The sequence below is a fragment of the Euphorbia lathyris genome, chromosome 7 (genome assembly GCF_963576675.1).
Source record: "Euphorbia lathyris chromosome 7, ddEupLath1.1, whole genome shotgun sequence".
Lineage (NCBI taxonomy): Eukaryota > Viridiplantae > Streptophyta > Magnoliopsida > Malpighiales > Euphorbiaceae > Euphorbia > Euphorbia lathyris.
In genome coordinates this window covers 22685499-22701896 of record NC_088916.1, presented here as the reverse complement: position 1 = coordinate 22701896, position 16398 = coordinate 22685499, and the positions used below count along the sequence as shown (strand labels likewise).

Here is a 16398-nt window from a genome sequence, read left to right as displayed (position 1 = left end):
AATATCCAATTGAATTTTGTAGCATTTGGACTGTAAAATTATGTTTTTTTAAGGATAATGCCACACTTTAAATTATAGAATATTTGCTAATATTATAAACATCATTTTTAATTTTGTAAGTTTGTTTTGATCGATTATGTACACTCTAATAGTGAAACATGTCTTTTCTATGTGACGATATTAAAGAAAAGAAATTAGGGTTAAAAAATATGAAATTGATATAAGAATTATATTATCTTATTTAATTATTTGTAAACCATTGTAAAATAGTTTTAATAACGGATAACATATCAAATAGTTTCAATGTTTTGGGAATAGTTAATTTAGTCTAACAAACAAAACAATACAATTTTACTCTAAATATTCGATAAATGGAACAACTAAAGTTCTTATTAACCTAAATTTATACATCAATGATACAATGACACAATCATCTTTTTTAATAATATTGTATAATTATTTTATTTGATTTAATTAAAAAAGTATACTAATATAAATTTCAGCTTATATATTTAATCATATTTAAATATTGATAATTTTTTATATAAAATTTATAGATCCCGTGCATAGCACGGGTACAAAGCTAGTAAAAAATAATTTGAGGAGTCGCTAAGAGCTCCCTTCCTTTCTCAATAATGAGGAGGGAATGGAGACTTTTAGTAAATTGAGGAGTCACTGTGAGATTGTTAGAGTTAATTTTAACTCTCACTCCTTAAATTTTAACTCAAGACCTAACAAAGGAGTCTATTGGAGATACTCTAAAGAAAAATTCCATAGTCATCTACTCCACCCTCGATCGATAGAGCATCTTTATTGATGGCATACACATTACCTAGAGGAATTGACACCTACGAAAATTCAAGAACACAAATAAGTAGTCGTACAATTTTGTTAGAATAAAATAAATACAAGGTCAAACGAACCAATGAACACTTATTAAAGTTTGGACATAACACTTGTTTGGGTTAACTGTTGATAACAGATGTTAGTTGATTTTCTCCCCAGAATAGTTATCAATAGCTTTTTCTCAATTTTAACCAAACAATTTATATCTTGTAAAAAAGGCTAAAAAAAACTAAATGGACATTCGGTTGCATGAAAGTCACCAAATTTCAAAGAATAGTTAATGCATTGATGGGCGTTAATGGGACGACTCTATTTTCAACATTCACCTTTAGATTATGGATTCTGAACCACACCCTCCACAAATAAAGGGCTCGAGCAATTTTATTGACAACACGAGGAGATGAGGTAGAAGAATGTGGATGTTTGTTTACTTCATTTTTTTTATCTTGTTTGTTTTTTCATTTTAAAAATATGAGTTTTAGGTGTTTGATTAGGAATCTCGTATTTGTCTTCTATATATGAAAATTAGTTTTTTTTTTTACGAAAATAGGGAATCCCTACTTTTTGAAAAATCAGTTTTTTTTTTCAAAATAAACTGCAAACCTTAATAGCAACAATAAATAAAATCGATGACCCCAATAGTTGATATAAGAAAGAGAAAGAATCATGTGCTTTAAGGTAGAGAGAATAATTTTAGTATTTTGAGGCTTGTTAAACGATACTCCCTTCGTTTTACAATACATGTCTTTTTTAACGAATTTTTTTGTTCCATAATACATGTCATTTTGATTCTATCCATACATATTAATTGCTTTTTACCAAATATACCCCATTTAAGTTTTTTTTTACTTTGGGAATTGATAAAAATTAATTAGTGGATGCAATTAATACAAGAGTAATAAAGTCTTTTAGTTAAAATTAATTGTTTTTTAATTCTCGTGTTTTAACCTCAAAGACATGTATTGTAGAATAGAGAGAGTAATATTTTAGAAATCTAGCCACTGTAGAAGATATTTGAAAGAAGATACACATGTTTGATATTTTTTAAACAAAAATGATATTTTGTGGTGTTTATGTAAATTTTCCAAATCAAAATGATTAGGGCTCTGAAAATGTTTTTTTTTTCTATAACTACTTGAGCATATGTGAAATTAAAAATTGAGAAGTTAACTTAAAAAAAAATGACAGGCCTAGTAAGTTTTATTTTTCAAAATAAAACAATGACTTAATACATCTTGGTAAAAAAAATCTGATTTAGTCTTTAAGAGCATCTATCTTCAAGAGATTTTTAGTGTACTTTCTAAAAATAATATAAATAATTAATTTTTAGTAATTTAAAAGTGACTAAGATATATCATACTGGGATCTTGTTGGCCTCGATGTACAGTCTTGTGTGATGGAATTCTTAGAATCTGGAAGAATGCCCGACAGGTTGAACCATACCCTTGTATGCCTGATTCCTAAAAAGTGCAAACCGACAAATATGAAGGACTTAAGGCATATAAGCTTGTGTAACGTGCTCTACAAACTAATTTCTAAAGTGCTTGCTAACAGGTTAAAACGGGTGTTGCCTGATATTATCGACCCTGCTCAAAGTGCTTTTGTGTCTGGTCGGCTCATTACAGATAATGCCTTGATTGCCTGTGAACTATTCCATACTATGAAGCATCGTAGCTCGAGCTCCAAAGGGCAATTTGCACTTAAGCTCGATATGAGCAAGGCATATGACCGGATTGAATGGGTCTTCTTGGAGAAGGTTATGAAGCAGATGCGTTTTCCTGAATGTTTTATCAAACTGATCATGGTATGTTTATCCTCTGTATCTTTCTCCTTCTTAATCAACGGTCAAGCTCATGGGTATCTTGTTCCGAGTAGAGGGCTTCGTCAAGGGGACCCGATCTCCCCATATCTTTTTTTTTACTTTGCGCTGAAGCCCTATCTGCATTGATAAGGTCTTCAGAAAAGAGAAACCAGATCCATGGGGTGAAAGCTAGCAGGAATGGGCCACCAATTTCACACCTTCTATTTGCAGATGATTCTCTCCTTTTTGCCCGGGCTACCATGGAGTAATGCCGTCAAATTAAGTGGGTCTTGAATTTCTATGAAAGAGCATCGGGGCAAAGAATAAACTTTGATAAAACTGAAATCCTTTTTAGTAAGAATGTCTCTGTTGAGGTGAGAGATAATATTTGTAACTTCTTAGCCGTGAAGGAGGTTGAGAAATTTCAAAGTTACCTTGGGCTGCCCTCTTTAATCGGAAGATCTAAGACACAAATTTTCAGTTTTCTTCGGGACATAATAGTTAAAAAGCTCAATAGCTGGAAAGAGAGGATCTTGTCACAAGCTGGAAAAGAGATACTCATAAAAGCTGTTGTACAATCAATTCCACAGTATATTATGAGCTCCTTCGCTCTTCCTAGTACCTTTTGTTTGGAAATCCAGAAACTAATTAGGGAATTTTGGTGGGGAAAGAAGGAGGGAAGTAGAGGAGGATGTTGGGTCCAATGGAATAAATTGTGTCTACCCAAGTACCAAGGGGGTCTCGGTTTTAAATGGATTGAGTCTTTCAACATGGCTTTTCTCACTAAATAAGGCTGGAGGCTGCTGACTCACCCGGAATCTCTATGTGCCCGTATCTTCAAAGCGAAGTATTATCCTAAATCTTCCTTTACTCAAGCCTCTCTTGGTTCTCAACCGAGTTATACTTGGCGGAGCATTCTAAAAGGGAGGCCTATCCTTGAGAAAGGCATTTGCTGGCGTGTGGGGAATGGCCAATCTATCAACATTTGGAATGATAACTGGATCTCAACCCAATGCTACAGAAAGCCCCTGATCAGAACTAATGTACTTCCATCTGAGTTGGTCGAGTGCCTTATTGACCCGGTGCACCGTTGCTGGAACAGAAATGCAATAAATGCTGCTTTCCTCCCCTCTGAGGTATCCTCTATTTTGTGTATCCCAATTAGTTATCGTCTTCCTGAAGATATTCTTTTCTGGTCTTTCACAAAAAATGGTGTATACTCAGTCAAATCGGGTTACCAACAAGCTGAAGCGATTCGTAGGTGTGGGGAAGGAAGCAGCTCTTCCGTAAATGATAAATCAAAAATTTGGAAGATCATCTGGCATTCTGGAGTTCCCTCAAAAGTGAAGATTTTCTATTGGAAAGCAGTTCATAATGTTGTTCCCACTTTTAATGAATTGCTTAAAAAGGGGACCAATGTTTGTGATTGCTGTTGTTTCTGTGGCTGCATTGGTGAGACTATTAGTCATATCCTGTGCTTCTGTCCGATTGCTAAAGAAACATGGAAGCTCCTTAGTCTGAATCCCCGTTTTGATAAACTCTTTGTTAATTCTATTGATACTTGGATCCTGGATGTATATTCAGTTGCTGATACACAATCTTTCAACCTTTTTTTTGCTCACCATTTGGATGCTATGGTTTAATAGGAATAGAAAGATTCATGGTGATCAACCTATTGCAGCACCAGCTTTAAAGGAAAAAATATATGAGCTGCACCATGAGTACAAATGCAATCATGCTCAACAAATCCAGAATCAGCTTTGTCCATTGCCTAGTGTCTCAACTTGGTCTCCCCCGCTTGGTAACGGTTTTAAGATGAATTGTGATGCTGCAGTTGATATGGACAGAACTATGTGCAGCCTTGGAATTGTGATCAGAAACGCAGCCGGGCAGCCTATGGTCTCGGCCTGCTGTCCAAATATTACATGTGCAACGGTTGACATGGCAGAGGGCTTGGCAATTCTCTTTGGTCTTTGAATTGCTGTCGACTGCCATCTACTTCATTTGGAAGTTGAAAGCGACTCTTTATCGATAATTAACGCATTGTGTAATCTTTCTCCGTGGCGTAATGATTTGGGATTAATCTGTGAAGACATCTACAGTTTTGCTCCATCCTTTTCAAGCTTAAGTTTCAATCATGTTAAAAGAGAAGCAAATAATTTAGCACATAACATAGCTCAGTATGCTTCTCAAATTGATTGCTGTCAAATTTTTATGGAGAGTCTGCCTCCATCTTGCTATTCCATTTTGTATAAGGATGGTTGTTGTTGATTACCTATATATATATATTCAATTCTCAAAAAAAAAAAAAGATATATCATCTCCAACCATACTCCTTACATTCATTTCTTATTTATTATTTTATAATAAAAATTATTAATGATTGTTATATTTACCAATAGTAAATCAAAAAAAGAGATTCTTTAATAATAAATTATTAATAAAAAATGAAGTTAGGAGACATTAAGAGGTGGAGAGATGTTCTCTATTAACAAAGAGGATAAAAAGACTCTTAGTGATTTGAGGAGCCACTAAAAGGCTGTTAGAGCTGATTTTTAATTCTCGCTCCTCAAATTTTAATTTAAGAGCCAAACTAAGAGGCTCTTAGAGATGCTTTAAAGAAACTTAATGTTTCGTTAGCACCCTGAATTTAGTATATAATTTGTACGGATTAAAATGTATGTTGCTGAAAGTCAATATACTACTGTAAGTATGGATATGCATCAATTCAGTTTAAACATCATACCGAACTGATTGAATTCAATTTTTCGATTTAGCATCAGTTTTAATATTAGGTGCACCGGTTCGGTTTGGCAAAAAAATCGAACTGTACCGAGTTACACATATTTTAATTCTATATATCTATATATATAAAAAAAATAAGATTTTACAAGTTTAATTTTTTTTATTGTTGTTAGATAATAAGCCGATATAGATATATTTTGAAAGCATTTCATTTTTTTTTTGTTATTGGGGTAAATTTGACGAAATATAATGATTTTATTCGTTGTTTTAGTTTTTTTTTAACTAAATTCGGTTTGTTCGCCGAATATTTCAGTTCGGTTATATTTCAATTTTATATATTATTAGCTATTGATGTCAATTATTTTAGTAGTTTCGATATATGGTTTTTTGGTTTGTTGACACCCCTAACTGCAAGCAATTCACAAAGCCAATGAGTCACTTTAAATAAATTCATGTAGTCAATAAATCATTTTAAGTAAATTCAATGAGCTAATGATATATAAGTTCATAGGTGAATACGTTTTTTTTAGCTAAGTTAAGGGCTCATAATCTTGAGAAGGCAAATGATAGGATATTCATGGGTTAGGGATGACAACGGGTACTTGATATTATCCAACCCTAAAGGGATTATTTGTACCCTGAATAAAAGGGTATATGACGAGTATGGACTCAAAAATATTATATGTGAAGGGTATAAGAATACCCCCATGTGACCTTTTTTAATTTGGAATATTTGTTAAATTTGTAGATGAATTCTTTACGGATGACTTATTAAATTTATCTTTTATTAAATTTGTAATATTTTTGTTTTTATGTATTGATTCTTAGTGGATAAAGGTACGCACGGGAACCCATGATGACCGATTCCCTAAATGCCTTTCTGGATATTCCTCAATGTCCCGGCTATTCAGGGAAGGTGAGAAGGAGATGAATAATCATCTGCTTCCGGAAGAAATCGAAGAATTTCTTGGGAATCCTACAAGATCCATTCGTTCTTTTTTCTCTGATAGATCGTCAGAACTTCATCTGGGTTCGAATCCTACTGAGAGATCCACTAGAGATCAGAAATTGTTGAAGAAAGAACAAGATGTTTCTTTTGTCCCTTCCTCTTTCTTCATCAGTATTGGAATTGGAGCAGTCTTATTATTATAAATAAATCCATTTCTTTTTTTTCGAAAAAGTAATCCAAGATTTTTCTTGTTCCTATATAATTCTCATATAGATGAATATGAAGCCATCTTCTTTTTTCTCCGTAATCAGTCCTTTCATTTACGATCAACATTTTCTCGAGTCTTTCTTGAACGAATTTTTTTCTATGGAAAAATAGAACATTTTGCAGAAGTTTTTACTAATGATTTTCAGACCATTCTATGGTTGTTCAAGGATCCTTTCATGCATTATGTTAGATATCAAGGAAAATCAAGGAGGTTACTCCCAATTCAATGGTATGAAACGTTTTATTGAATTTTTTCTGGGTCAGGAAGTAACTCGCGGCACACTTTCTATATCTCTATCTCTGTCTTCATCGAAATTTGAAACTTTTGGAAGGCTTAGACCGATAAAGGGAATAGGGGTAAGGAGGGGCAGTGGGGGAGGTATCGCCTTAAGGCCCAATAGACAGAATTTGACCTAAACATCTTTCATGGAAGGTTTTCGAATGAATGCGCAGTTAGGACTGCTGTTTGCAGGATGCCGGTTGACTCTTCCCATTTTTAAAAGTCCCTTAACGTTCGACTTGCATGTGTTAAGCAACTTACATTTCCGAGTTAGATTAGTAACATCCAATAGGAAAGAAGTCTATACTGCTAGCTTCCAATCATAGCTTCTACTTGTCTAGCTTAAATGAGACAAGTATGAGATTCATGAAATACACTCGTTAAGTTAATGAGACGGTTAATAAAAAAAATAAATGAGTAAGAGTTTGAGATTGATACTACCCGTTGACATCCCTACCACAACTAATACAAGTTCCAAACCCTTACTCATCTATTTTGAATTACTTGTACCCGTCCCATTACCCTAACATATATACTTATTGAATCTTCCATCTAAAACACATGTATTCGTAGATATCCTTAACCATTTTAAATCAATAAATTACAAATCTAACTAAACATAAATTTCATATACTCAAATTATTAATAAATTAAAAACACAATAAAAATAAAAATATAAAATTCATAGATCTTTTATTTTTGTCTCTATTCATCAACTTTTTATATAATAAAATTTATGTGTCTAAATACATAGTTGACACTAGGTATCTATACATATTAGCAATTACGGATACTTATTTGGATCAAACCCTTTTACATAGGTTCGAATCATCCTATTAAAATCGAGTAGTGTCGGATACCCACGAAACCTGTAAACATTGTGATCCTAATTTTATGTATTAGGACTAAGAGTTTATAAAATAAAATAAATAGGAAGGTAAACTCCAAATATTAGATTTTGTTTAAAGATATAATAAGAAGAAAATAGAAGATTAACGCATAGGATTCCAGATTACCTATTGTCTTTTCTTGTATATGTTAAAAACAGCAGTCAGATCGCGTGACTCATCTCCTTACACACTCCATTTCTTCCCTTTCTCTCTCTACTTCACTTTTTTCCCTATTTCAAACTAAACACTTCCTTCTCTCTACCTCCCCAAAATGGCCGAAGAATCTTCTAATCTTACCCCTCCTCCGCTGCCGGAACATCAAACCCCTCCACCGGCGACTGAAGAGAAGGAGATTGAACCTTCACCACCACCGGTTGCGGATGAATCTGTACTAACTGACAAAGAAGTACCTCCGCCGCATGACTCTAAGTCACTGGCGGCGATTATGGACAAAGAAGTAACACTCACTCCGACTCTGCAGACTTCGGAGAAGACGACGGAAATGACTGAATCTGTACTACCTAAAGAAGAGGTTCCTGTCGTGGAGGCTGGAAAGGAGAAGCTAAAGATTCCTCAGAGTTTGGTTTCTTTCAAGGAAGAGAGTAATCAAGTCGGTGATCTTTCGTATGCTGAGAAGAAAGCTTTAGAGGAACTGAAGCAGCTTGTTCAAGAAGCTCTAGACAACCATCAATTCAGCTCTCCTTCTCCGCCGCCGCTACCACCAAAGGAAGAAGCGGAACAGAGTGTTGTTCCACCAAAAACTGAAGCACCGTTGTCAGAATCTGATGCTAGCACTGAGATTAATCCTCCAAGTGAAGAATCAAAGGAATCTCAACAAGTTAAGAAAGAATCGGAAAACATTCAATCTTCACCGGAGGAAATCTCAATTTGGGGGATTCCTCTTCTCAAGGATGATAGAAGTGATGTGATACTTCTGAAATTCCTTAGGGCTAGAGATTTCAAAGTGAGAGATGCATTTGTAATGATAAAGAATACAATTCAATGGAGAAAGGACTTCAAAATCGATGAGCTTGTTGATGAAGATCTAGGTGATGATTTAGAGAAAGTTGTGTTTATGCATGGTTATGATAGGGAGGGGCATCCTGTTTGCTATAATGTCTATGGGGAATTCCAGAATAAAGAACTGTATCAGAAGACTTTTGCTGATCAGGAGAAGAGAACCAAGTTTCTGCGATGGCGGATTCAGTTCTTAGAAAAGAGTATTAGGAAGCTTGATTTTAGTCCCGGTGGTGTTTCTACAATCTTTCAGATCAATGATCTGAAGAATTCTCCAGGACCTGCAAAACGAGAGCTTAGATTAGCCACTAGGCAAGCTCTCCAATTGCTTCAGGATAATTATCCTGAGTTTGTTGCCAAACAGGTATCATTTGCTACTCAATTTTACATTATTGAAAGTTAATTTGCAATTCTCTAATGGTTTTCAATTTCTATATAGGTGTTCATCAATGTTCCTTGGTGGTATCTTGCATCTTATACAATGCTTAGTCCATTCATGACACAAAGGACTAAAAGCAAATTTGTGTTTACTGGTCCTTCAAAATCTGCTGAAACACTCTTCAAGTTAGTGAAGTTTCTGCTTATTCAATTTTGCTAAATTCGTTTTTTGCTGATTTGATGGTTAATTAAGCATCACATATTGAAACAGATACATATCAGCTGAGCAAGTTCCTATCCAGTATGGTGGTTTGAGTGTGGATTACTGTGATTGCAATCCTGAATTTACTCTTGCTGATCCTGCAACTGAGATTACTCTGAAACCAACAACCAAACAGATTGTGGAAATTATAATCTATGAGGTGTGTGATTCAATTTTTATGCTTTTCTATTACGGTTAAGCTTCATTTTTGCTCTTATAACTTATTTTGGAATGCCTAATTGAGGATGCAATGTTAATCTCATTGATTTTGGCCAAACTCAATTTTGGTAGAAAGGGTTTCCATTGCAAAATGTTAGACTTTGACTTGTTAGCTATTTGAGTTAGGGAAAAATGATGAGGATAGATGGCATTGCACCTCGAATCATCAAGGTTTTAGTTGTGTGTCTGCGTCTGCGTCCCCAAATACGTTAGGGTCATATTTCAAGCATTAATGTTTTCTATTAATATGTGCATCCTATGTTCCACATTACATCATTAATTTCAGCAATAGAAGGTGCATTAACATTGTAATCATCCCCTACTGGCAGGAGGCCTTCACCAAGGTTTTAGTTGTGCATCCTCGAATACATTTGGGTTATATTTCTTATATTTCTTTTGGTTCTTCGAGCAATCGCAATGCATACATCTTCATATGATATATTATCATTGTTCTTTGTTTGGTAACTTCGAATTCATGTATTGCAGAAATGCATCATCACATGGGAAATCCGGGTTGTGGGTTGGGAGGTGAGCTACGCAGCTGAGTTTGCCCCAGATGACAAAGATGCATATACAGTCATCATTCAGAAACCTACAAAATTGGCTCCAATGGATGAACCAGTGATTACTAGTAGCTTCAAAGTGAGTGAATTGGGTAAAATATTACTGACAGTGGATAATTCAACCTCAAAGAAGAAGAAACTAGTCTACAGGTTCATAATCAAACCTTTATCAGATTGAGGATTATGCAGTTGATGATAGTTGGATGGATATGGAAATTGAATTAATTATTTAGTTTTTGTGGTGATGATTTTTTCTTTTAATGATTTTCTTCTGGGTTGAAAGTGATTTTGCCTGTTGATTTGTCAAACCATTTTGGGCAAAAGTGCAACACATATATGAAGGTAAAATTGAGAATCAGGGATGCCAAACTTATTCAAGTGTTTTGCAGAGTATATCTACTTTTATACTGACGTCGATATTATGGAACCGTCTATATATGGATACATACTTAAGCTATTATAATATCGACCCGTCTATATACGGATACATACTTAAGCTATTATTTTCATGGGTAAATTGCACTAATGGTAGTTTGGAGTCAGTTTCAAAAAGGTCGCTCTAGTTCATTTGGTTTCAATAAAAATCATTGAACTTTTATTTTTATCTTGGATAAATTATACCAATGGCCTGTCACCTTTGCACTTACTTTTATTATGAGTCTGTGTACTTTAAAATTGGACATTATGTCTTGTGAAGTTTGAGTTTTACTCATACCATGACCTCTTTTTATCATTCTTTTTATCATTGATCAAGTTAAAATGACCGAAGACGAGCTCAATTAAAAGATTAAAGTTGATTAAAATTGTTTTGAGTCCCATTTTCCTCGGAATTATAATTTTTTATTTTCCAAAAAGGAATTATAATTTTTTATTTTTCAAATCACAATTTTTGGGAACTTTTTCTCTTGAAGAATTGTTTTTTCACTCTTAATCAAATAATATGTAAATGACTTTAAAATCAAAAGGTAAGAATTAAAGTTTATTTGTTATTATAGTAGTTATTTTGATCAATGTTAACTATGTTACTGAGTATAAAGTTTATGGGTTATAATGTTTGATTTGGAAGTTTAGGAGCCGCAATAAAAATAAGAATGAACTTGAAGGGTTATCGGTGCAATTTACCATAATTACATAATAAAGGGGTTAATTTATAAAATAAATAGATATAAGAATAAAATTAACTTTTTTAACACTGTTAGTCAATTTGATCTGTGTTTGCTAACAGAATGAACTTCAATTATCAATTTGTTAATTTTTAAACTATAAAAGTGCCGATTGAAAACAGATATAACTATAAAGTTTATTTTTGTATTTTTCTCAATATATTACCTTAAAATTAATCGGAAAGGTAGGTATGGAGCTTAATAAAATAATTAGTATGTTGAAAGAGTTAGATGCTAATGCCATGTGAACTTTGAATTCGATTTGGAAGCTAACAAGTAGTACTATGGTAGTATGTAATAAATTTTAGAATAAATTAGAGTATGGCATTCAGTTAAAGTAGTTTTTCTAGTTCAGCTCTTTAATTTCATCAAACAGAATTTCAATTTCAGAATACAATATTAATGGATTTGGTCCCCCATTTATGGTCCTGTTACCTTAATCCTTTAGGTCAAGATACCACATCAAATTGCAGTTTAGGGAAGATTCGGCGCTGTGATTTTATTATTACTATTTATTTATTTCCTGCTTTTTAGAAAGGTAGAATATGAGTACCGGATGTTGGCAAACTCCACGAACTACCAAATTAAGTTTGTAAATGGTATAAATTAGGCTTAATATATCGTCCACAAATTTGTCCAAAAAGTTTGATTGACTCCTTAAACTTTTAAAGTGTCACGATAGTCTTCTGAATTTGCATAAAATATTCAGTTAGCCTCCTGAACTTACATAAAATATAATCAATTGACACTCGATTGTAAAAAAGTAAGTTAAACATGAAAAATGTATTGCACGTGTCTTAAAAAAAGGTAAAACAATCAAGATCGGGGGTATGCGGTTGTAATATTAGAGAATACAAAATTTATAGTTGAGCAAGTAATAACTTTATTTTTAATCTATTCTTGAATTAATTAATAACATTATAAGACATGTGGAATACATTTTCCGCATTTAGCTTACTTTTTTATACAAGTTCAGGGAGCTATCGAAACACTTTGAAAGTTTAGAGGGTCAATCAAGCTTTTTAAATAAGTTTAGGAGACAAATAATGTGTTAAGCCTATAAATTATCAATGTTATCAAAATAGTACCCAACATCACCGGTTCATGTACAATATACAAGATACTATCACAATTAGACATTCAACTTTTTCTAAAATAGTACCCTCCCCTTGGTGAGAACTCACCTTAGGTGAGAACCACCCAAAACTACATAGTTTTGAGTGGAGAAATTTAAAAAAATGCTCCTACATAGGGGATTTGAACCTGGCACCCCCCAACTACACTTCACATGGCTTACCATTAAGCCATTTGCTTTCCTTATGTATATTGTCACGCGCTGTTTAATATACTAGTGCCTTTTAGCTTCTATTGTTTAATATTTGATGCATGCACTTATTAATATCGATTAAATATGCAAAATAATGAATTATTAATAGAAAAAAAATAAATTTGCATAATATGAATTATTAATAGAAAAAAATGCATATAATAATGAATTATTAATAGAAAAAAATCCAAGAATATGCTCTAATTTCTTATTTATTTTATTCCTTTATATTTTTGTAATTTATGTTATATAAGAAAAAATATTTTTTAAAACATACGATAGAACATATATTTTAACTTTTAAAACACGAACTATGAAGTTTAGAACGTACGGCATATTTTTTAGAACATACGTTATGTTTTTTTAGAACATGCGTTATGTTTTTTCGAACATGAGTTATAAATTATATTATAGAACAAATGAAAAAACGATCCAGATATCTATTGATTTTTTTAGAACATTATACTTAATTTTTGGAACACAAACTATATATTTTTTTAAAACAAACGTTAGAACATATATTTTAACTTTTAAAACATGAACTATGAAGTTTAGAACGTACGACATATTTTTTTAGAACATACGTTATGTTTTTTTAGAACATGTGTTATATTTTTTCGAACATGAGTTATAAATTATATTATAGAACAAATGAAAAAACGATTCAGATATTTACCGATTTTTTTTAGAACATTATACTTAATTTTTGGAACACAAACTATATATTTTTTAATATGTTAACTTTTAAAGCACGAACTATGAAGTTTAGTACGCACGACATATTTTTTAGAACATACGTTATGTTTTTTAGAACATGTGTTATTTTTTTTCGAACATGAGTTATAAATTATATTATAGAACAAAGAAAAAACGATTGAGATATCTACTAATTTTTTGGAACACAAAATATAAACTTTAGAACATAGGTTATGTTTTGTAGAACATACGATATGTTATTTAGAATATGTGTTATAAAGGTGCCCGCTATGGTTACTTTGTTTTTTACAAAGTATCGATACTTGGTGCTCATTTTCACCATTGGATGATGGAGCATAAAATTCATCCAATGGTGAAAATGAGCACCAAGTAACGGTACTTTGTAAAAAACAAAGTAACCATAGCGAGCACCGTGTTATAAATTATATTATAGAACAAATGCAAAAATGGTACATATATTTATTAGTTTTTTAAAACACTATATTTAAATTTTTAGAACACAAATTATGAAGTTTAAAATATACATCGTCCTTAACATTTTAAAATATAAATTACAAAAATATAGAGGAATTAAATAAATAAGAAATTAGAGTATGTTCAGATTTTTTTCTATTAATAATTCATTATATGCACATTTCTTTTTTTTTCTATTAATAATTTATTATTATGCATATTTAATCGATATTAATAAGTGCATGCATCAAATATTAAACAATAGAAGCTAAAAGAAACTACTATATTAAAACGCGCGTGACTATATACACAAGGAAAGTAATTGGCTTAATGGTAAGTAGTGTGAGGTGTGGTTGAAGTGTGCCAGGTTTGAATCCCCTCCTATGCAGCAGTGTTTTTTTGAATTTCCTTACTCAAAACTACGTAGTTTTGGGTGGTTCTCACCTAAGGTGAGTTCTCACCTAAAAAATGGTTCTCAATAACCAATTTTTAAGTACCAATGTAAAACTTTTCAAAATTAAGCTATATATTATTTAAGATTCTTAACATGTAAAAAAAAGTTGTGTCTAATAAAATGACCACTCTGATTATAACACGTATTGGTTCTTGCACTCTGATGTAAAAACTTTTCAAAATTAAGCTATATTGTATTTAAGATTCATTAATTGCACTTTATATTAATTGTGTTTTTTAATTTGTGTGAAACAACCTAGAATGACTTATATTTTGGAATGGACGGAGATTTAAGACCTGAACATAGCTAGCAAGAATTCTTCATCTAAGTTTTGAGATTTTCTTTTATAAACTAATTCCTTTTGTTTTGTTTTTTTTATTGAATAAATTTTTGATTAATTTATTATTGTAAATTTAATAATTTCTTCTTTACTTGTAGTTTTTTTGTTCTTTCTCCATTTATAGGTGGTTGCGGTCAAGACCGGCCCTGGGTCTAGGTCCGGAGTGCGCCGACCTAGGGCCCAGGGCTGGAGGGGGCCCAAAAAAAATTTACAGTTATAAATAAATACATTATGTTTTAAGCATAATAAACAGATTCAAAGTACCAGAATGGTATTACCTTGTTCTTCAACTAAAGAGGGCATGAGTTTGATTCCCACCTTTTTGTAATTTTTTTAATATACTTTTAATATAAAAATGAGGGCATGAGTTCGATTCCCACCTTTAATCTTTTTTAATATATTTTTAATATACAAATTTTATATATATAACCATTACTTTGTTTTTTCCACCGTTGGATGATGAGATAGAAAATTAATCAATGGTGGAAAAAAAAATAAAGTTATCATCCAATGGTGGAAAAAAACTTAATATATAAATGATATGGATAGTTAAGGTAAAAAGATAAGTTTCATTTTATTGCCTCATTTTAAAAAAAGTTTAATTTTATTATCTTAATTTGATTAAATTTGAACTTTAATAAAAAATAAAAAAAAAATTGATTAAATTTGAAAATTAAAAATTAAATTATGTAATGACATGAATAAAAATCAATTTAAAATTTAATAATAAAAAGCAACAAAAACAATATCAATGATAACAATAAATCAAAAAAAATTAATAATACTGCTGTAAATAATTAGAGAAAATGTTTTTTAAAATAAGAAGAAAAAATAAATACATAAAATATATATTATTATTATTACAGGGGACCTAAATTGTAAATTTTATATTAAATATGCCCTTATTGCTTATTTTGCTTAGGCCCCCTAAATTGTCAGGACCGGCCCTGGTTGCGGTACGTCTCCCTATATATATATATACGCTATCATGTTTTCCTTCATAGAAAAATAGAAGAGTTTTGTCTGTCATTACATAGATTTGATCATTGAAAGATCATGAAACCATTTTTGAAGAAAAAGGCTATGAAATCGATTATGGGTGATCGTGTTTCTCGCCATTGTGCTAAAAATATTTTCAGTCACTGTCTAATTCCACTGCATTTTGACGTCTCACGGTTCATTAATAACCTTTTAAAAATTTATAGGGTTTTTTTAAATAGAATTTATCAAAGCCCCTTTAAAAATTGTAAATTTATTTTTAACTAAAATTACAAAAACCTATTGTTATTTATATATGAATCTTTTGCTAACTAAAATAGGTAGATCCATTAAACTTTTGCTAACTAGTAACGGTTAACATGTGAATCATAACCTAGTCAAACTTGTGATTGAATATGTCCATAGCATAATTTTGATAGATCTTCTGTAATGGCTCCATCTCAAGGGAATAACGTTCAAGTAAACAACTTTAAATGATGACGATGGGACGAGAATAAACTGAATTCCATGCTAGAAATATAAAGAGTGACCGAATTATATTAGTAAAAAAATGTTTCTAATACATATAAACTCATTTTAAAGCCACGAGATCAAAAGAATGGGACTAATAAGGCCGAAGTAAACTATGCATATCGATATAACACTAGGTCACGCTGTTACAATTGCTATTAGAGCTTGGTTCTCCATATATAATGTATTGGTCTAGTAATGTATGAAAGTTAGTGGGC

At 31.9% G+C, this 16398-nt stretch overlaps 1 protein-coding gene across 1 annotated transcript; it reads left to right on the top strand.

Moving 5' to 3' along the window:
• The first annotated feature begins 7943 nt into the window (after positions 1–7943).
• Positions 7944–10575, top strand: LOC136235786 (patellin-3-like). Its single transcript, XM_066025813.1, has 4 exons — positions 7944–9159; positions 9235–9359; positions 9445–9595; positions 10141–10575. Exons 1-4 carry the CDS (start codon positions 8050–8052, stop codon positions 10393–10395), a joined length of 1641 nt encoding a protein of 546 aa, XP_065881885.1. The 5' UTR covers positions 7944–8049; the 3' UTR covers positions 10396–10575.
• The last annotated feature ends 5823 nt before the right edge of the window (positions 10576–16398 follow it).

Excerpts from the sequence above, each read along its gene's own strand:
- LOC136235786 (XM_066025813.1), top strand. The coding sequence starts at position 8,050 with ATGGCCGAAGAATCTTCTAATCTTACCCCTCCTCCGCTGCCGGAACAT. Across the intron at positions 9,160-9,234 it reads CTGAGTTTGTTGCCAAACAG|GTGTTCATCAATGTTCCTTG; the intron begins GTATCATTTGCT and ends ATTTCTATATAG. Across the intron at positions 9,596-10,140 it reads TGGAAATTATAATCTATGAG|AAATGCATCATCACATGGGA; the intron begins GTGTGTGATTCA and ends CATGTATTGCAG.